The 22,054-nt window shown below is 39.0% G+C and overlaps 1 protein-coding gene across 20 annotated transcripts in view; it reads left to right on the top strand.

The window, feature by feature from the left end:
- PBRM1 (polybromo 1) overlaps positions 1–22,054 on the top strand; it is a 115,106-nt gene extending 93,052 nt beyond the window's left edge. For 11 of the 20 annotated variants that reach the window (XM_014792879.2, XM_014792881.2, XM_087431146.1 and 8 more), the window contains 8 exons: positions 5,269–5,452; positions 6,031–6,241; positions 7,135–7,336; positions 10,665–10,829; positions 14,216–14,371; positions 17,594–17,664; positions 17,771–17,987; positions 19,177–22,054. In XM_014792879.2, coding sequence (XP_014648365.1) covers positions 5,269–5,452; positions 6,031–6,241; positions 7,135–7,336; positions 10,665–10,829; positions 14,216–14,371; positions 17,594–17,664; positions 17,771–17,987; positions 19,177–19,349 — 1,379 coding nt within the window. In that variant the 3' untranslated portion in view covers positions 19,350–22,054. The remainder of the gene's footprint in view (positions 1–5,268; positions 5,453–6,030; positions 6,242–7,134; positions 7,337–10,664; positions 10,830–14,215; positions 14,372–17,593; positions 17,665–17,770; positions 17,988–19,176) is intronic. The other 9 variants (XM_087431155.1, XM_014792899.2, XM_087431157.1 and 6 more) reach the window with 3 other exon arrangements.

Raw genomic sequence — 22,054 nt, 5'->3', positions numbered from 1 at the left:
AAAGTTTTAAAGATAATTAGGTAAGGTGTAATTTTTCATCATCTGTGATATAGACCTGGTGGGCCTATTTCACTTCAGAGACTATTCTGTTTTTTTAGCTATTGTACATATGTTCTTTGTTGAATTCTAAGAGTTGTCTTCAGTAACTTAAGTAGTAATCAAATGGCCACAGAGAAGTTGCTTTTGGGAATGAACACAGCCGCACCTGGCAGAGAGTGCCTCTACCCTTAGGCACTTGGATGATAAAATTTCCAAGAACCTGGGCTCCTGAAACATGCCAAACATCCTAATTTATTTACAGGTTCTGTTTTCTTCATAGATTTTTTTTTTTTTAATGCTCCATTAATTGAAAAACTGTTCTTAGTAAGGCACGAAAAATAAAAGGTTTTTAAAGATTAGAAAGGAAAAATAAAAGGATCCATTTTTGTAAAGACATTATTAGGTACCTAGAAAATCGAAGAGATATTCAGATAAACTATTAGAATTAATAAATGAAAATAACAAGACCATTTATGTTTGTTTATCATCAGTGAGCAACTAGAAAATTAAATTTTAGGGCCAGCCCCAGTGGCCTAGTGGTTAAGTTTGGCATGCTTCACTTTGGCAGCCCAGGTTCAGTTCCCAAGCGCAGACCTATACCACTTGTCAATGGCCGTGCTTTGGCTGCGGCTCATGTACAAAATAGAAGATTGGCAACAGATGTTAGCTCAGGGCAAAAAAAAAGAAGAAAAATTACATTTTAAAAGTATGCCATTTATGTTAAATACCTACTAATAAATCTTTAAAAAGATGTATAAGACTCCTACACACACACACCAAAAAAAAAAAAAACTGTAAGAAAATTATCAAGAGAAATTAAAGAAGACCTAAATAAATGATCTATCATGTGTATAGCTGAAAGACTCAGTATTATAAAGATGTCGATTCTCCCCAAATTGATCTGTAGATTCATTGCATTTCCAGTCAAAATCTAGCAGGTTTTATGGGCCGGCCCTGTGGCTTAGCAGTTAAGTGCATGCGCTCCGCTGCTGGCGGCCCAGGTTGGGATCCCGGGTGCACACCGACGCACCGCTTCTCCAGCCATGCTGAGGCCGCGTCCCACATACAGCAACTAGAAGGATGTGCAACTATGACATACAGCTATCTACTGTTGCTTTGGGGGAAAAAAAAAAGGAGGAGGATTGGCAATAGATGTTAGCTCAGAGCCGGTCTTCCTCAGCGAAAAGAGGAGGATTGGCATGGATGTTAGCTTGGGGCTGATCTTCCTCACACACACACACAAAAAATCTAGCAGGCTTTTATAAATTTTTTATGCTTTATTAAATGAAGCTTCCTGAACATTTCTTTTCCGTATCTCTTGAGGGCCTGGTAGGAACCCCAAGTCAGGGCACAGAGATACCACATCCATTCCAGGGCCACTAGTCATTTTTACTCTTTAGCTGTGAGCAGAATTTTTGCCCTTTCCAAATGTCTATCTTTCCTTCTATCAAAAATGGAAAATAGTAACTATCCCTTCTCTGAATTGAAAAGCCTTTGGATTATGTAAGTAAAGTGCTATGTAAGTCCAAGGCAGTGATAATAATTAGCTATTTTAAGCTTCTAAAGTGTTTCTGACCTGTTTTTACATGTTTTATGTGTAAATGTTTAATAAGTTATTAGCTAAGAACACTCCTGTTAAAGTCAAGAGCAAAATAGTTATTTCCTTTTCTGGAGCTACTAGTCAGTGCAGTTAGAAGTAAGAAACAGAAATCTAAAATAAGAAAATTAAGGAGATGAAAATTCAAGGAGAATCACCTAAGAAACCATGGCACATAATAAGAGAAGTAGGATGGTTGAGTATAAAATTAATAAAAAATCAATTGCCTTGAAAGATTCAGTAATAATAAAAAGATAAAATAGTTTGGGATAAATTTAACAAGATATATGCCACGTCTATATAAAGAAAGTTTTTAGGGGCCGGCCCGGGGGCACAAGCGGTTAGGTGTGCACGCTCTGCCGTGGCGGCCTGGGGTCCGCTGGTTCGGATCCCGGGCGCGCACCAACACACCGCTTGTTAAGCCATGCTGTGGCAGCATCCCATATAAAGTAGAGGAAGGTGGGCACGGATGTTAGCCCAGGGCCAGTCTTCCTCAGCAAAAAAGAGGAGGATTGGCATTGAATGTTAGCTCAGGGCTGGTCTTCCTCACAAAAAAAAACAAAGGAAAAAAAATAGTTTTTAAATGCTTGTTTTAATGCATTTAAAAAAGAATTTTTGAACAAGTTGAAAAGCATACCATGTCCTTAAAAAAGAAGTCTCAACATCACAGAGATGTCCATTCTCCCTAAATTAGTCTTTAATGTGATCCCGATAGATATACCAATGGGAATTTTGTGAAGAAGTTGGGACTAAATAAACTGATTTTAAAAATCATCTTATGGGGCCGGCCCAGTGGCACAGCGGTTAAGTGTGCGCACCCTGCTTCAGCTGCCCAGGGTTTGCAGGTTCGGATCCCAGGCACGCACCAACACACTGCTTGTCAAGCCATGCTGTGGCAGCGTCCCATATAAAGTAGAGGAAGATGGGCACGGATGTTAGCCTAGGGCCAGTCCTCCTCAGCAAAAAGAGGAGGATTGGCATCGGATGTTAGCTCAGGGCTAGTCTTCCTCACAAAAAAAAAAAAAAAATCATGTTAAAAAAAGAAAATTCATAACAAAGGGGGATCTATCCTGGCCATATATTAAAACATTATAACACTATAATAATTAAAATTATTTATATGATATAAAAGTAAACAAATTATTTGGAGAAAATAGAAAGTTTTACAGTAGACCCAAATATAATTTAATTTTTGATAAAGGTGGCATCCCAGGTAAGTAGGAAAAGATGGATTTTTCTCTAAGTGGTTTTTGGAAACTGGATAGTCATTTGGAAAAATAAAATTATATCCATTCCTCATATCAACTTCAGAATAAGTTCCCAGATGAATTGCAGGTGAACATAAAATGAAGGAGCAAAGACACCAAACGAAATCATGGGAAAGAAATTTTGATAACCTTTGACATAAAACCCAGAACCCATACAAGAAAAGATTGGTAAATTCAACTGTGTAAAAGTTGAAAATGTTTGCATAACCAAAACTGACAGAAGCAAAGACAAATGACAACTTTGGGAAGATATTTACAGTGTATATCATAGACAAAGATCAAATTTCCCTTATATATGAAGAGCTCCTGTAAAACGATTGGAAAAGATCAACATCCAACAGAACAATAGGCAAAGGATAAACGAGAGTGGAAAGAAGTTACCAGTGGCTCTTAAATGAAAATATGCCCAACCTCAGCTATTAGAGAAATACAAATTAAAATTACCCAGATGCTCCTTTTTTTTCAATTACCTATCAAATTGTCCAAGATTCAGAAGTTTGTTACTAGTTGACAAGAACAGAAGGAAGTGACATTCACCCACTTTGTGGTGTTTATAAATTAGCACAACCTCTATAGAAGGTAATTTGATAATACCTATAAAAATTAAAGTGTACATACCCTTTGACCCAGCTTTTGTACTTCTAGCGATTTATACCTCAGACGTATTTACCCATGTGCAAATAAATATATGTCTTAAATTATTTATATCAGTGTTGTTTTGCTTCAGTGGGAGAGCAAAAATTTGGAAAAATCCTAGATAGCCATCAATAGGGAACTAGGTTCAGTAAATAGAGTATATTAATCTCAGCAATGATCCTCAAGATATGTTATTTTGCAGCAAAATTTAGGTGTAAAACAATATAAGTATTATGCTATCATTTGTAAGTTCTTTTTATTGTGGTAAACATAAAATGCAACATTTTAACCATTTTGAATTCAGTCCATTGACAATATTGTGCAACTATCACCACTATCCATTTTTAGAACTTTTCATCCTCCCGAATGGAAATTCTGTACCCATTAAGCAATAACTACCTGTTTTCCCCCCTCACAGCCTCTGGTAATATCTGTTCTACTTTTCTGCCTCTGAATTTTGCCTATTCTAGGTACCTCATATAAGTGGAATCATGCAAGGTTTGTCCTTTTGTGTCTGGCTTATTTTACTTCGTATAATGTTCTCAAGGTTCATCCATGGTGTAGCATGTATCAGAATTTTATTTCTTTTTCAGAGTGAATAATATTCCATTGTATGCATATATAACATTTTGTTTATTCATTCCTCTGTTGGTGGACATTTCAGTGGTTTCTGCCCTTTGGCTATTGTGAATAATGCTGCAGTGAACATTGGTGTACAAGTGTCTTTTTGAGTCCCTGCTTTCAGTTCTTTTGGATATTTTCCTAGCATTAGAATTGCTGGATCATATAGGAACTCGGTTTAACTTTTTGAGAAACTGCCAAACTGTTTCCACAGGAGCTGTACCATTTTACATTCTTACCAGCAGTGTACCAGGGTTCCAATTTCTCCATATCCTTGCCAATACTTATTTTCCATTTTGGTTTTTTTAATGTAATAGCTATTCTAATGGGTATGAAGTAGTATTTCATTGTGGTTTTGATTTGCATTTTCCTAATGATTAATGATGTTGAACATCTTTTCATGTTTTTATTGGCCGGTTGTGTATCTTCTTTGGAGAAATGTCTATTCAGATCCTTTGCCTATTTTTTAATTGAGTTATTTGTCTTGTAATTGTTGAGTTGTAGGAGTTCTTTGTATATTCTGGATACCAATCTCTTACCAGAGATATGATTTGCAAATATTTTCTCCTGTTCTATGGGTTGTCTTTTCACTTTCTTGATAGTATCCTTTGAAGCAGGAAAGTTTTTAATTTTGATGAAGTCCAGTTTATCTTTCTTTGGTTGCTTGTGATTTTGATGTCACATCTGTGAAACCGTGTATAAACTATAAACCATTTATAGTTGTAGCTCTTAGGTTTAGATCTTTGATCCGTTTTGAGTTAATTTTTGTAAATGGTATGAGGTAGGGTTCTAACTCCATTTTTTTGCATGTGGAAATCCAGTTGTTCCAGCACTATCCATCGAAGAGACTAGTATTTTCCCACTGAATTATCTTGGCACCCTTGTTGAAAACCACTTGCCCACAAAAACCCAATTGTATGGGTTTATTTCTAGACTTTCAGTTCTATTCCGTTGATCTACATGTGTATCTTCATGTGTGTGTACACCCTTTAAATCTTCTGACTTTAGAATCATTTGAATATATTAATTCAAAAAAATTTAAAATAATTGTTAGCTATGACCACAATTTACTTCTTAATTTAATTTCTCTCCAATATGCTCTTTCAGGAAAGTGTGCTGTGTTGTCATTCAAGGACTTCCTCTCCTGCAGGCCAACTGAAATACCAGAAAATGACATTCTGCTTTGTGAGAGCCGCTACAATGAGAGTGATAAGCAGATGAAAAAATTCAAGGGACTGAAGAGGTTTTCACTGTCTGCTAAAGTGGTAGATGATGAAATTTATTACTTCAGGTAAAGCTTGAAAAGCTAAGGAAGAAAGAGCACTTAAGCTCTTAATAGTAACACTAATATCAAAATAGTGTAGTCCAGGGTGTTTTTTTGTTTGTTTTTTTATTAGGTCTTAAACTAGAGCAGAATACATTTCAAATAGAAAATATTAATTAATTCAGTTAAAGATTAAAGGAAAATCATCATAATCTGCTGAGATATGGTAACTACTCTAATGGTGCCATTGGCATAGACTCCAGTAATTGTAACGTGGAGGCAGAAATCCTTGGTTCTGGTTCATAGCCTGTCTGTTAAGAGATTGCACAGATTAGGGAAATTCTGCCTATATATAGGCAACTAGATCCCAACTTTGGACCCAGTGCTTTTGTCTTTATTCAGCAGAATCCTTTAAAAACAAGCATCTGTAAGTAGGTATAACTTTATAAATACACATTTAAGTTCTTTCCCTTGCTGACTTAGAGTGTACATTGCACATGGCAGGAAGTCATTTCTAGATATTAAGGCAGAACGTTGCTTTCTGACCAGTCTTGGAGTAGAGTTAGGGGATTTTATTTTAATTTTTTTTATGTCACTTCTTTTAGAAAACCAATTGTTCCTCAGAAGGAGCCATCACCTTTGTTGGAAAAGAAGATCCAGTTGCTAGAAGCTAAATTTGCTGAGTTGGAAGGTGGAGATGATGATATCGAAGAGATGGGAGAAGAGGATAGTGAGGTCATTGAGCCTCCTTCTCTACCTCAACTTCAGACTCCCCTGGCCAGTGAGCTGGATCTCATGCCCTACACACCCCCACAGGTGAAGGTGACAAGTTCCTGTTACTTGTCTTATTCCCAGCATTGGTTTGCAGCAGACTCAAACCAGAGTAAGGAGGCATCCAGCCCTATGTATGTGAGCTTCAGCCTAGAATTCTGTAGGAAGATGTTTTTTTCTTTTTTGATGCCATTAATAAGTTAAAATTTAATATCTTCTTTCAAATTTCATAGATAGCTGTTTTTGTTTTTGTTTTTTTTTGTGAGGAGGACTAGCCCTGAGCTAACATCCAGTGCCAATCCTCCCCTTTTTTTCTTGAGGAAGATGGGCCCTGAGCTAACACCCGTGCCCATCTTCCTCTGCTTTGTATGGGACGCCGCCACAGCATGGCTTGACAAGCGGTGCGTCAGTGCGCACCCGGGACCCAAACCTGCGAACCCTGGGCTGCAGAAGCGGAACACATGCACTTAACTGCTTGTGCCACCGAGCCGGCCCCCATAGATATCTGTTTTTAATGGCAAGTGTAGTTAAAAAGCTCTTCTTGTCTCATATAGAAGAAAAGCAGTGAGGAATGGCATCATCCTGTTATTCTAGCTTTTATTGCTCATATCTTTTCAGTCTGTCCTTCTTTAGGACCTCGTGTTTTGATTGAGGTGATTCCTGTCGGTGTTTTTTTCTCATTCAGAATTTTCTCAAGACTTAATTGTGAGGTCACCATTACAGATTGCAGTCATGGAATTCAATGAAACTTTCATTTATTTCTTATATGGTAAGAGGCAAGGAAGAGCTGCATTTTGACCAAGAAAATGGCCAGCTATAAAACTGAACATGTCTATAAAACAGTAACTGTTGAATCACATGTTCCTGGTTTCCAGAAACTTTGAGCAGTTAACCAAATGCAATGTTCTGATCCACTATAAGAGCTTTCTGTCTTACAGTCTACCCCAAAGTCTGCCAAAGGCAGTGCAAAGAAGGAAGGCTCCAAACGGAAAATCAACATGAGTGGCTACATCCTGTTCAGCAGTGAGATGAGAGCTGTGATTAAGGCCCAGCATCCAGACTACTCTTTTGGGGAGCTTAGCCGACTGGTGGGGACAGAATGGAGAAACCTTGAAACAGCCAAGAAAGCAGAATATGAAGGTAAATAGAGACTAGGCACAACTGTCTCCGCTTTCTAAGCAAGGGGGTGTTTTTAGGAGTGCACGTGCATAGACAGGTTTTACTCTCTTGTTCTTACCACTTGCACATGGACATTGTGTTGAGGACTGTCTCAGATGGCTCCCATCCAGCAGTTTAAATGCCATCTTTGACCTGACTGAGCAAGCGCTGCCCCTGACTTGGCCTCTGATCCTGGTGTAGTTTTTTTCCCCAAAATTTCTCAAACAAATATTTTGCTATTAAAAATTGCATGATTTTCTTCTTTCATTGAGTCCTGTAAGCACATGTGTGTTTAGCTGGGGAATGATTGTACAAGGATGTTAAATATAATTTTGGTTAAAATTCATCAGAAAGGGGGCTTTCAAAATTAGTGATCTTCTGTTATGGCTCTTGATAAGCCATATGTTTAAATTCCGGGCTGAGGCTTGGCTGAAGTGCTTGGTTTCCTAGGCCAGCCCTGGCCTGTGCTGTGTCTGCATTCATAGCTACTTTTAAGGCACCTGGGGTCTCTCTGATAAAGCTCAACTGCCTTCATTTTCCTTTTACTCTATAATTAAATCATTTGGGGCCATGAGCCCCAAATCATTTATCATTCAAGGATTTGGTGGTTCTTAGCATTAGGGACAAGTACTTGAGAGAGATTTTTGGTTTTTAATATCAGGCATGGCTTTAATAAAGAAATGAGTAGTAAACATTAGATTAGGCAGGACTGTTCCCCTTAGAGCTGTATTTTTTCCATTTGGAATTGTATGTAATCGTTCACTTTGCCAGTTTAGAGCCATCTCTCAATAGTTGACACTGTGGTCAGCCATTACTCTCTTGGCCAGGTCCAAATCCATTATTTTTCAGCAAACATAAAGAAGTTGTTAATGCTGCCTCCTTTATTAAAGTTTATGGAGTTCCCAAAGAAACTCTTTTTAAAAAAAGAAAAGATTTTACTCCTTTTATTTATTACAATTGATTAATTATTATAAAATTATGACAGGCTTCCCCAAGGATCTTCTGCAGAACCCTAATCCTACAAGATGCTCAGCCAAAAAAACATTTGTGGCAAAACCAGTTTGAGAAGCACTCCAAACACTTTCTTGGAAAGTTACAGCGCTTATTCTCATATTGAAGTCCTTAAGATGTACAGTAAAGAACCTGTTTTTTTCACCTGGCATTTTCTGAAATTTGACCAAGTATTCATGTAATACGTGCTAATAAACTAAAATTTTGCAGAACATTCTTTGAGAAACCCTAGTCAGTTCCATAAGAACGTAAAACTTTGGGGAGCTTTGATATTTCTGACGTTAGTGAAAGTTAAGACCAAATATATCAGTCAGTTGGAATAGTATTGGAAATGAAGCTCACGTGGGTGTAAAGCCGGCTCCAGGGCAAATGAAGCCACTACTGTATGGCTGGTTATTTAGAATGTGAACAAGACAGAGAAATGTGTCTGGAGATAACTTAAAAGTAAAAATGCTAGGGCAGGCCTGAAGAGAGGGAGAAATGCTGGCTTCTGGGAAGTTCTCCTAAATGCAAAGGGGAGTCTGAAATTCAGTGAGAATGAAGTGAGAGTGAGTTATATAACTCAGCAACGTCTGCCTGAGACACAAAATCTGAACTTTTGGTGTTCGTACCCGTTGAATGCAAAACCCAAAGTTTGGAGTTTAGCTGTCTTCATTTAATAATTCTCTTTTCCAAGACAGCCCAATTGGGCTCCTCCCAGAAGAAGCCAACAGGTAGTCCAATATTTGATCCTTAGGTTTGAATTTTTCTTTTTTCAACTTCATTTTTTTGCTCTCCCATTTTACTTTGTCATTTGTGTAATGAAAATACTAGAATTTAATGTAGGGGTTTAGGTCATCAATTTTTTTTACTGCTAGCTCAAGAAAACAGGTTGTTCAAATGGCCTTTGTCCCTCACGCTCATTGTACAGAGGATCTGTAAACTGGGACAGTGTTAGTGAGTGACAACAAATCTATGCAGGCAACTCTGTCGCAGCTGAAGAAGCTTTGACTTGCTTGACTTTCACATTCTTAACTAAAGGAGGACTACAGCTGTTGCTTCTTGATTCTCTTGAAAGCCATGTGACCTTGAACTATTTACCCCTCCTTAGATCAGCCAGCAGCAGCCTTTTGAATTCCATGCTGGAAGGTTAATGTGTGGCAGTGAGTGTGATACAAGGAATCAGGGCCACAGGTTGCTGGTTCTCTCTCTGTCTTTGGACAAGTCACTACCTGTCTCCCAGCCCGTTTGCCCATGTGAAGAGTGGGGAGGATTTCCTATTTATGAATGGTGAAGCAAAATAAACCCTGTATTGTGAGAGCTGTGGAAATACACATTTCTAGAGTTCTCTAGTAAGGGTCCAGCCTGCTAGCTCCCAAAAAGACTGAGAATGTGATCGTTGGGGCAACTAGCTATGGAGATGCAGACAGAGTAGCTCAAAGGAGTAAGGGGTGCAGCAAGGTGTGCTCCACCGCCCAGAACTGGCACAAGCAAATGCTCCTCTTGCATTTTGGATGAAATAAGAGTGAATTCTGGAAATTTCGCTGATTTAGATTGATTTATGGTCAGTATTGAACTTCTCAGCTTCAGGAAACCTGGTTCTGTCAGTATATTGTCCTTTGCTTCATATGTGTGTATATAATTCCCTGCTTTTGATGACTGTAGCCTGGAGTATCATGCATTTTTTCCCTTGGGGTTTATTAAACATGACTTCTTTGCTTCATTAGAATGTAGAAATTAGCATTTATTTTCCCTAAAACCTTGTGGACGCAGTAAGCTACTTTTCCCTTACAGAGTTAATTTTCTTCAGCTGCTAAACCCCATGACACTAATGATACGAGTCCTCAAATCTTAGTAAAATTGGGTGCAAGGAATCAGGAAAATATAGTAAGTAACAATTGTGCCAAAAATTATAATGGGCCATGGAATTGCTTCATGTTGAAATTATAAATAATTTATAATGCTATTAATACTAGAATAATGGTAGTGCTTCTCATCTTCAGGGTGCCTTGTGAGATTAACCATGTTGGTTACGCTGGTGACGTGTTTAAATAAAACCTGTGCTTTCTGAATGTGTGTTGCAGTCTTAACATTCTTGAAATCTTTGCAGACCAGTTCTCAAGATGGGATAGGAAAGCTGGACTCTAGGTTACCAAGTGAAATCGGCCCGACTCCTCCTGTGTTGAGACTAGTCATCTACTGTTCCTTCCATTGAGACAGAACTGTTGCCTGTGTTTTTACTAGTCCTGTTGAATGCAATGGATGGTATTTTTAATTCCTGGGTTAAAAACAGAATTGAAAATCTGAAATGCCTTTACAGAGCGGGCAGCTAAAGTTGCTGAGCAGCAGGAGAGAGAGCGAGCAGCACAGCAACAGCAGCCGAGTGCTTCTCCCCGAGCAGGCACCCCTGTGGGGGCTCTCATGGGGGTGGTGCCACCACCAACACCAATGGGGATGCTCAATCAGCAGTTGACACCTGTTGCAGGTAAAAACAGGAGCTAAGACCATTTTTTTCCACTTTTAAGAAATTCCTTCATTTTTTTTTTTCTCCAATGAGGAGTAGGCCACAGTCTCTAGGCTTTTCTCATGACAGATTCAAAGTTTGAAGTCATCCATGTCGTCCTTATATCACCTTTGCCATATGGGCAATGCCTCCCCTCTGCCCCAGAAATGGACCCTGGGCCTAGCCCTGGGAATTGGTAGGGAGCAGCTCTTCCCTGGCTGTGGGCATGGTCTGGCGATATTTTCTACCCCAGACTGCTCTTGATAGAGCGTTATAGCAGAAAATATAAATAGACCCTGAATTCTGTTCCAGATGGACTCCCAAGAGAAAACACGAAACTAGTCCTTAGCTGATGTTGATTTTCCCGTCTCATTCCAGTATTCAGTTTGCCTTGTTCTACTGCAGCCGTCCTTAAAAGACTGACCATTTAAAAGGATTTTTGACAGTGAATTGTAAATCCTTTCTTGGTCACCAATGTGCATGACTGCTAAGTGGAATACAAAGTCCTTATTCAATTCATTGTGCCCACTCTGTAATGCTTTTCTATTTGATTACATTAAACTGCATTTTCTGTTAGTATCCCAGTCACATATTTTTAAAAAAGGAAAAGAAAATGATGAATGTGGTTTGCTTGTGTGTGTTGTCTCTGGTTCTGGTAGCCATAGCAAATTTGGCTATTCTTGAATTGAATATCCTTGTCTGACATGTCTCCAGTAAGAATCCTGCAGACCATTTCTCACGTCCCTCCTTCGTGATCGCTCTAAGCCTAATGAGGTCCATGCAAGCCACCTGTGTTTCTTCTTAAGCGAGCAGTCTGGCCTCTTTTTGCAGGAAGTCCAAGACAGTGTTGTTCAAGGCAGGCTCATTGGGATGCTGTTTTTGTTTTTGCTTTTTTTGTATTTGCTTTTTAAGGAAGAGTAGCATAGGATAACTTTTCCATTGTCGCTCCTACCTTTTGTGATGGCAAGTTCTCAAATGCACTGTCGCTGAACTCAGCAGTTGCACTCGCCAAAGTACATCTGAATCATTGCTTTTCAGTACTTTCAGTGTAACTGATGTTGATCTAACAAATCTCATAATCGCCTGCTCTATTCCATGGCCCATTTTGGTTAATGGGGTTCCAGAGGTTTTTAGAAATCAGGCCTTGAACATGGGGACTTTGAAAGTTAGAATTCCCTCGTTGACATCCTATTTTGTTCTATTTGACGTGTGATATTGTAGCACTGTGCCCTTGACTAAAAAGCCCAGGGACATATTAACAAAATGATTTCAAACAGCTAAAAATATTAAAAAAAAAAAAAAAAAAACAGCAGCTGCAGCATTTTAGCTCCCTGTTGGGGAATAGAATCATAGAGCTCTGGTGGGTGAGGAGGGTGGGGCCCCCTTCTAGAAAGCCCCTGCTGCATCATTAAGCGTGTGCTCTCCAGACTTCTGGGCCATGGGAATAAAGGGCAAGCATTGTCTACAGTAACCAGTTTTTGGTCCACAGTGGGAACTTTGCAGCTGAGAGAGTGATTTTTCATGGGTTTGCAGGTTGCATAGGGCCTAAGTCTTAGCCTTGTTGCTGTCTGAGACCAGCTTTGCTTACAAGCATTGAAGCTCATTTGAACACATGTGACTGGGATAATAAATGCCAAAGTACAGTTTAATGAAGACAAGTATCATGTCTTTCAGTTCTTAATTTCTTCAACCACAGCCCGTGAAGGCTGCGTTCAGATGGGCTTTTGTAATTGAAAGCAAAGCCTCTTAACATTCTTAAATTGCCACCTGCTTATCCCTAAAAGCTGTATCTGGTGGTGTGGTTAAAAGGCAGTTTGGTAGCATTGGATCTCCTCATGTTTAAGATGATGGTGTCTGTTCAAAAGTAGTTTTTACTTTCTGAACTCTCTTTTTTAAAAAATGAAACTCATAATCCTTTTTCATGTATAGAGGTATTTAAAATTTGTTTTATTGGTTTGTGTGATTATAAGTTTTTCAGTCAGCTTAGATATGACTGATGAAGCAGGCTGAATCAATCTCAGAATTTTCAGTAATTTTATAGCTTGAAAAAACTAAACTTTTATAAATAAATACCTTTCAAATAATTCTTCAGGGAAAGTCAAAGAGTAAAATTCTCAGAATCTGGAGTTTTCCACTGTTTACCAGAGTCCTTCTGCAAAGAGTATTTTATAAAAATGAGGTTTGGCACCAGTCCCTCAACCCTGCTTTTTGTGCAAGAAGCTGTGACCAAAGGTGATTGCATTTTGGGGGGAGCCTTGTATTTTATTCATTGTGATCATTTCAAATCCCAGAAAAGTCACGTTGTTTTTCTTGCTTAAAAAAAATGTTTTGTGGCTTTAAAGGTCTTTTGATAGGTGAGTCTTTGACATTTTGAAATTACCTTCTTCCTTTCACTCCTTTTGCCAAAAATACTTGTTTCTTGAAACTCTTCCGTAGCCAGCAGAAAATATTTTGTGTTGTGAAGATGCACTTTGAAAATAAAGGAATAAAAGCCTCTGTTCACAGAAATTCTGTACCTCATTAGATGCTCCCTGTTAACTGAAGGTTTATATGAGGACATTTGTGAGCTTGGAGACAATATAACAATTGGCATTTTCTCATGTCAGCAGAGTCTGATTCTCCAGCTGTTTCTCCTAAGGTCTGCGTGCAGGCTAATGAATGACCTGGGCTTAGGTTGGCTTGGGAGGGTTAAGGTTTATCTTTATTTTATCATGTTTTGAGATCTAAAGAGGAAACATCATTCATTGTGATGGCTTTTAGCTGTTCCCCAGCTCAAGCCCAAGCATGATCCATTCTTACCAGGAGTGGTGGGACTGGAAGGGAAGAGGAGTGAATGTAGAAGTCTTGAAAAATTTTTGCCCGCCTCCCCCAAGCTGGAGAACCATGCTTTGTGATGAGGGCTATGTGCCTCATTTCCCTCCATTCCAGTTTCCCCTCATGTGTACCCATGATAGGCATATGAGTGTGGGCAGAGTGGAATGATGGGGTTTATACTGTTTAATTAGAATCCCAGTCGACAGAACTGGTCGCTCTGTTTGAATAGCTTGCAATAATCATGACCTTGGGAAGGCTTTTACTGGAACTCCTCTTAAATGTTATTTAACTGAAAACATGCAGCATATTTATCCCAGGGAAAATAACTACAAATAATAATATACTAAGTACTAATTCATCTAGAAATGTTGGATTTCATATTTGTAACTTTTTATTTTGTTCATTATTGCAACAAAATAATTGCACTAATTACTGTTATATCATGCAGTACTAAGGGCGCTTGATTCATTGGTAGTGCATGTGGGGGGTTTGTTATTACTTAGCTCATGTTGCATGTTAATGATGCATGTCTGAAATTTGTTGTGTCCTTCAAGGCATGATGGGTGGCTATCCGCCAGGCCTTCCACCTTTGCAGGGCCCAGTTGATGGCCTTGTTAGCATGGGCAGCATGCAGCCACTTCACCCTGGGGGGCCTCCACCCCATCATCTTCCGCCAGGTGTGCCCGGCCTCCCGGGCATCCCACCACCGGGTAAGAACGTCATCCTCATTCACTCATTAATCTCATCTTCATATTCTCTTTTTTCCTCCCTCAGCCAGTTGTTCCAGGAGGTACCTGCTGCCCATTGTGGGCAGGCCTTCCTCCCTCCCTGAGAATACCAGAGATGTCAGGGATGTCAGCACACAGCAGCAGGGCCTTCTCTGTGTGTTGAGCAAGTGGCTCAGCACCTGTGCCCTTGGGCACCTGGCTGCCTAGCAGCAGCACAGCACACATGGCAGAGACCAGACTCAACAGACCGTGGGGCAGGAGGCATACTCTAAAATCACTCAAACAATTTGACACTTGCTCAAAAAGCCAAACACAGCCTTAGATGCCCTCTTTATCAGTGAGTTAAGTTTCCCAAATTGTTCCAGCTCCTGCTTCTCAAGCAACCCTTCTAAGGGGATTGCAGAGTCGCTAATGTAGAACTCCAGAAATCCTTCGGTCGGTCCTTCTAGGAACAAAAAGGAGGGAGGGAATGAATTTGCACCGAACTGGTTTTCTGTATCTGAGTCCCCTAAGAAGCATGACATAACATTTAAAAGAACAGCATAGCCCACCCTACTAACTGTAGACGCTGGTTTGTCTGTCAACAGAAGCTCAGGACTTATTTCATATAGAAACTTATAAATGGAGTCCAGAAATAACTACAGTTTTACTTTATAGTTAATTAGCAAATTGAAAGATTATTATGAAAGGAAATCACAACTTCCCATTTAATTGCCATCATATGCAAAAGAACTGACCCTTAGCTATAATGTAGTTGGAGGGAATGTGACCTTAAGATGACTTGGAATAGCATTTGGTCCATTATCCAAAATACCAGCTAAAGACCCGACCTAGATGATAAAATGTAGAAATGTTAAATTTGCTTACACCAGTATTAGACCTACCAATCATAGGGTTATACAGAGTTCCAAACAGTGCTTCAGAGGGTGTACCCAGCAGTGTGCAGGTGAGCCAATTTGGTGGCTTGGCCTAGAGCCTCCATCCGCACTCTTTGTGAGTATTGCTTAGAGAATAGCCATAACTCCACAGAAGTGTTTGATCCAGAAGTATCCAGAGAAAGAAATGTTTGTGGGAGTGGGTGCTTCATTATGGAAATGGTGGCCTGTGTGTGAGTTGCTGTTGCAGCAAGAGTCAGTCATAAAATGGGTGTACCTGTGTGGCAGGTAGAATTGGCCTTAATTCTGTGCCCTCTCACCTTGTCATAGGGTATCTGACTGAGTCAGTCAGACCAGGTCGGAGTTGACTTCTACGTGTATGTGGTACTCAGTGGGAGCCACATCTAAGGCCAGTACCCTCTAGGTAGCAGATATCTTTTGGTGAATGTTGGGACATAGCTGTCTCCCTTTCCCCCTTCTTCAGATTCTAAATTGCATTTGAAGGAAGCACAACACACCTGATTATAGTTAGGAAGACAGGGAAGAACCCCTCTTAGTGGCTACACATGCACATGTCTGATCAGGCTTTGAGGAGAGGAGAATTCAGTGAGCTCCTCTGGTGACTCAGTCTGCATTCTCACTGGCTGCCCCCTGGCATGGCGTTTGTGACCAGAGGAAGCAGGAGGGTTGCTGATTTGTTTGTGCTACCCTGCAAAGATTAATACAGGCTGCTCAGGGAGGCCCACTGCATTGTGGAATCTGAGGTGGGTAAGTGTCCTTGTGGGGGCAGAGGTTAATAATATGTTGCTTGAGCAGCAGCTTACCCACCACAAATAATCATTAGGATCCTACTATGGTGATTCAGGTACCTTTCTGGGTACTTAGAATATAAAAATCTGCTTTGTAAACAGAAATCTTTTTTTGTGTGTGTGTGTGAGGAAGATCAGCCCTGAGCTAACATCCATGCTAATCCTCCTCTTTTTGCTGAGGAAGACTGGCTCTGAGCCAACATATATTGACAATCCTCCTCCTCTCCCCCCACCCCAAAGCCCCAGTAGATAGTTGTATGTCATAGCTGCACGTCCTTCTAGTTGCTGTATGTGGGACGCGGCCTCAGCGTGGCCGGAGAAGCGGTGTGTCAGTGCACGCCCGGGATCCGAACCCAGGCTGCCAGTAGCAGAGCATGTCCACTTAACCGCTAAGCCATGGGGCTGGCCCCAGAAATCTTATTTTTACTTATTATTTTCTCTCTTACAAATGTCTGATACTTCCTGGAAGTGGCATTTAGCAATTCTGAACCTTAGAATAATGGGCTGGTCCTGTCTGGTCAAAATATCAACATTTTGAATCCACAGAAACTATAGAATATGAAGTTAGCTCCTCTTGATCCTTCTGTGCAGCCAGCAGGACTTGTTTAAGGTTTAAACGACAGCTCACCAGGGTTTTGGTTGTGGTTTGTTTATTTTTAATGAACTGAGACCCTTGCCTATTTCTGTGTTTTATGAAAATGGTAAATGAATGGTCCTGAGGTTAAAATAGCCCCAGACACTAAATTTAGGACGTCTCATTATTATCAGCTAGTACCTATGAGACAGAAATTGCTTGTGAGGAATCACCAAGGGAAGTTTACAAAATTATTACCAGATATATGGTACAAATATAATAGCACCTTGAAGTCTTGCTCTTTCCCTTTGTCTTTTTGCATTTGAAGCAACAAAACTGCTCTGCTTCCAGATAATCCCTTTTCAAAGTGCTGCTCTATCAGACAGAAGTATCTTCTCTCATTAGTGACTCCAGTTAGACCCAGAGGTGCTGGTGGCCTGTGAGGGGACAGCAGGGATATGCTTCCACAAAGCTCATTTAACTGTGCACTTGCACAACCTCTTCCTTTGTGTCCCTAGTGTCCTAGCACACTGCTGAGTCTGATTGCAATGCCATTACTGCTGAAATTAAACACAGGCTTCAGTTGTAGGAGAATGTGTTATCAGAAGAAAAATACCTTGAAAATAGAGATGTATTCTGATGATAGCTTACCTAGAGAAATACTAGAATTTTATGCAAGGTTCAAATCATTTCTAAGTCATGAATAATTAATATACAACTGAAAGTTGTACTAGTATTGTACTTAAAGTACCTAGAAAGCAAAAAAATAGGAATTTTCTGTTTGAATGCTACATCCTGTTTTGGGTACTTAGGGTTCCTGTGCGCAAAGACTGAAGGGCAGAGATCCATAGGTTTGCATTATATGGCGTCATTTCTTAACAGACAATAGTTTTTCAGTCATCTCATCTCAGAGCCTCTAATTGTGCCGTTGCATTCTGAATTATAGGTGTGATGAACCAAGGAGTGGCCCCTATGGTAGGGACTCCAGCACCAGGTGGAAGTCCATATGGACAGCAGGTGAGCCTTTCAGTTGGATTTTCTAGGACTTGACAGTTCAAGTTACTCTTTCTCAGCATGTGCTGAGTTTTTTTTTTCGCTCATCATGGAGTCTGTGCTCTTTCAGGTAGGAGTTTTGGGGCCTCCAGGGCAGCAGGCACCACCTCCATATCCTGGCCCACATCCAGCAGGCCCTCCCATCATACAGCAGCCAACAACGCCCATGTTCGTGGCTCCCCCACCGAAGACCCAACGGCTTCTCCACTCAGAGGCCTACCTGAAATACATTGAAGGACTCAGTGCTGAGTCCAACAGCATTAGCAAGTGGGACCAGACCCTGGCAGGTAAGGAGAGTCCTTCTCAATAAGCCTTTGAGAAATCCACACTTCCTCAGATTCCACTAGCTGCTATTGGCGTATTATATCATAGGATAAATATCCATTTTTCTTATACAAGTAAAATAAATCGTATATTTAATAGAAGGGTTTGGAGCTTCTTTGCTTACTCATATCACACATTGAAAATGTTTTTTTGCTGATTTTCGAAGCTTGGTTTTGTCATAAACATCACTGCCATCTTTTTTAAGTATATTCTGAATTTTTTCAATTATTTTTCAGGCTTTTGGGCATTAGCACAGATGCATTTAGGTAAATTAAAAATTATTTCACCTCAATTTTTTAAAAAGAAAAAAATATTGGAAAACATGTTTGTGTTAACTTATCAAGTTATTCATTTAGTTCAGCAGACTTAATGTATTTTCAGTTCATACTAAAATAACTTACCTAGTTTCTGGAAAGAAATTTGGAAGTTTATACTCATGCTTTATTTCTAAACCAAATTTGATAATTTGATTTCTTTTAAGAGTAGTAGGTATGTTTTCCCTTTCTTCACTTTTTTTTTTTCATGAGGAAGATTGGCCCTGAGCTAACATCTGTGCCAACCTTCCTCTATTTTTTGTATGTGGGACGCCGTCATATCATGGATTGACGAGCGATGTGTAGGTCTGCACCCGGGATCCAAACCCATGAACCCTGGGCCACCGAAGCAGAACCACTACGCCACCAAGCCGGCCCCTGCCTTTCTTCACATTTACCTTTTTAGGAATTTTTGTTAACATTGAAGTAATTATTAAATATCAGGAGTGCCTACAACAAAATATTAATGATCAGATCTTTTAAGTGTTTGTGCAACTCTTGTGTTCCCATTCTAGTAGAGAATTACTTTATATTGTGCAGCTCTTTTGTGAAGTTATTATTATATATTAGATAATTTCTAAAATACAAAGCATAAAACAACAAGACATCCTTGGCTGGGGTGGTTTCATGCTGAAGTGAAGTAGTTTTGTAAAAACCGAGATGCCTAATAAAATGATATAAGAAATTTGCTTGGAAATATTCTGCAGAGTTAAAATTCATAATATTTAATAAATAATAAGTGTTTTATGTTTTAATAAATCTATCAGACCTTAGGACTGAGGGAAAATTTACCTTAAAATTCCTATTTATATTTCTCTGTCTGCACTTGAATTTTCAGCTCGAAGACGTGATGTCCATTTGTCGAAAGAACAGGAGAGCCGCCTACCCTCTCACTGGCTGAAAAGTAAAGGGGCCCACACCACCATGGCAGATGCCCTCTGGCGCCTTCGGGATTTGATGCTCCGAGACACTCTAAACATTCGCCAAGCATACAATCTAGAAAACCTTTAATCACATCAGTTACGTTTCTTTTATAGAAGCATAAAGAGTTTTGTGGAACAGTAGCCATTTTAGTTACTGGGGGTGGGGGGAGGAACAAAAGATGATAATTTTTATTGCATTTTACTGTACATCACGAGGCCATTTTTATATAAGGACACTTTTAATAAGCTATTTCAATTTGTTTTTGTTATATTAAGTTGACTTTATCAAATACACAAAGATTTTTTTGCATATGTTTCCTTCGTTTAAAACCAGTTTCATAATTGGTTGTATATGTAGACTTGGAGTTTTATCTTTTTACTTGTTGCCATGGAACTGAAACCATCAAAGGTTTTGTCTTGGCTTGGGGTTTTTGTTTTTTGTTTTTGGGGTTTTGTTTTTGTTTTTGTTTTTTTTTATAAAAGAACAAACAAAATGAAAAAAAAAATACACACACGAGTTTACAGATGAGTTTAAGTTGACAATGAAATGTGAAGTTGGTACTAGTTTACATCTCAGAGAGGGGCGTGTGCTTGTGTCTGTTTTATGTGCTTGAATGTCTTAAGCCACTTTCGCAAAACTGTTTCTTACAGGTAAAGTGAAAGGTTGTTTAGGGTATAGATGTTTGGCAGACGTGGCACATTTGCTCTGTTAACTCAGAAGCTCGCTCCAGAAATCTGAAGTCAGTGCTGTGCATCCTTCTGCAGCTAGTGAATCTCCCGGACAACTGGAGGGAGAGATCACTTTTTCTGTGCTGAGTTAGATATCTATGGTGTCAGTTATTTTTGCAGAACATGTGCACAACCCTGAATTATATTTAGTCTTGGCAGGTAAGTTTAAGGGTACTTTTGATCTATTTATAATGAATTCACAATTTATGCCTATATATGTTAGATGATTTAAAATTTTAAATCTCTTAACATTGGAAAGCATTGAAGTTCATCTTGAAGAAAGCATTGAGGTGTGCATGGAGGTAATTTATTTTTAAACATAACCCCAAACCTAACATGGGAAGGGAGTGCATAACCGTATGTGAACTGTGTCAGAAGCATAACTGTAAAAGGGTACATTGCCTACATATGCAAATATGTTTTAGTATTTTTTATTTCCTTTTCAGATGTGGCATTTTTTTTCTTCTAAGTTAAAGTTGTAATTCTTAACCAGAAATTTAAGACTTTCTGAAATATTTTTTTAAATTTAGCTTGTGCTTTTGAATTTCAGGAGAAAGGAATCATAATTTAAGAAATTGCTCACTAAAAAGACCATTACACATCCCAAACACTTGGTTTGATGACCCTGTCTCTCCATATGACCCTAGAATAAACATTTTGAGGGCAGTGTATGATGCTCAGATAGGTAGAAAGCATCAAACACGGAACAGTGTTTCACTTGGCATTTTTGAAACCTGCTTTATTGTAATAAGGTGGTTATTGTGGTGGAGCATCCACTGCTATGTGAAAGTTGAGAGAGTGACTCTCTGAGGATACTTTTTTTCTTTTAATCTGGTATGAATCAATACCTGGATATTTAATTACCATCCTTACTAAATCATGGGGACAAAAGAGTATAGAATGGAAAAAAGTCTCTTGTATCGGATACTTTAAATACGGGAGGCCCTTGTAACTGAATTGCCTGTAGTCAACCACTGGATCTCAGTTTGCATCAAGTATTTTAAATAATTCTGAATTTAAAAAAATGTATTACAGTACTATATCAATACCTTATTGTTAAACTAAATCAGATAAAGAAAACTTCAATTCCTGGTTATTTGGGCCATTGAATCATCATGAACTGTATAATACAATCAGATTATTTTATTTCTAGACATCCTTGAATTACACCAAAGAACCTGAAGTTTAATTTTGGTTAAGTTATTTATTTATTTCATGCACCCATTTTATTTCCCTTTTTAAGGTCTGCATGAGACTCCTTTGGGAAGCCTCTAAAAACTCTTCACTGTGGGCTATGTGGGGCATTAGAAGCCAGAGCACTCCTCCTCTGGGCTCCTTCGCAGTGTCTAGAGGTGCTGTAGGAACCATAGATCCAGCAAGGGGCTTTCTAAGGCAGTGCAGAGCTGGGCCAGGGGACCACTAGGCAGGCCCTAATTAAGTTTAAATTTAAATTAAGTTTAAAAAAAAAAAACAACTATGTATTTATTTTAGAATCATGTCTTTCTGTATATTAACTTGGAGAATATCAATCAATATTTAGGATATAAGATTTGAGGTCAGCCATCTTCCAAAAAAGAAAAACCAAAACAAACAAAAAGTCCTGACTTAAGAAAGTACAAGTGAACTATACATCTTTTTTTCATGAGTTTTAAGAACTGTAGTGATATGGCTTAGAAAGTATAATGGCCTGAATGTTTTCAAAATGTAAGTTCATGTGGAAAAGAATTTTGTTTATGTGGGGGGAAAAACCTATAGGTTTAAAATAGTATGTCAGCCAACTGATTTAAAAGGTCTTGAATTGCTTTGTTTTTGAACCCACCCTTCTCTTCCTATGAGGAAGAATTGAGAGGGGATGCTTCTTTGTGTAAAATCTCCAAATTGGCGTTGTTGACTTTTGAGCTTGAACATTTTCAGACCTGTTTTCAGACCTGATTAAAACTTGGTTTATTCTAATTTCTGTATCAAAGGAGGTTTTAGTGGTAACTAGTCTTATAACATGTATGTATCATATGTTTGTTCATCTAAAGCTTTTTAATCCAAATAAAAATGGAGTTTGCAAAGTGA

The sequence above is a fragment of the Ceratotherium simum genome, chromosome 5, assembly GCF_057802395.1.
Source record: "Ceratotherium simum simum isolate JZ-2026a chromosome 5, ASM5780239v1, whole genome shotgun sequence".
NCBI classification, from domain to species: Eukaryota; Metazoa; Chordata; class Mammalia; order Perissodactyla; family Rhinocerotidae; genus Ceratotherium; species Ceratotherium simum.
Note: the sequence above shows the minus strand (reverse complement) of the source record. Positions and strands in the feature narration are given on the sequence as shown.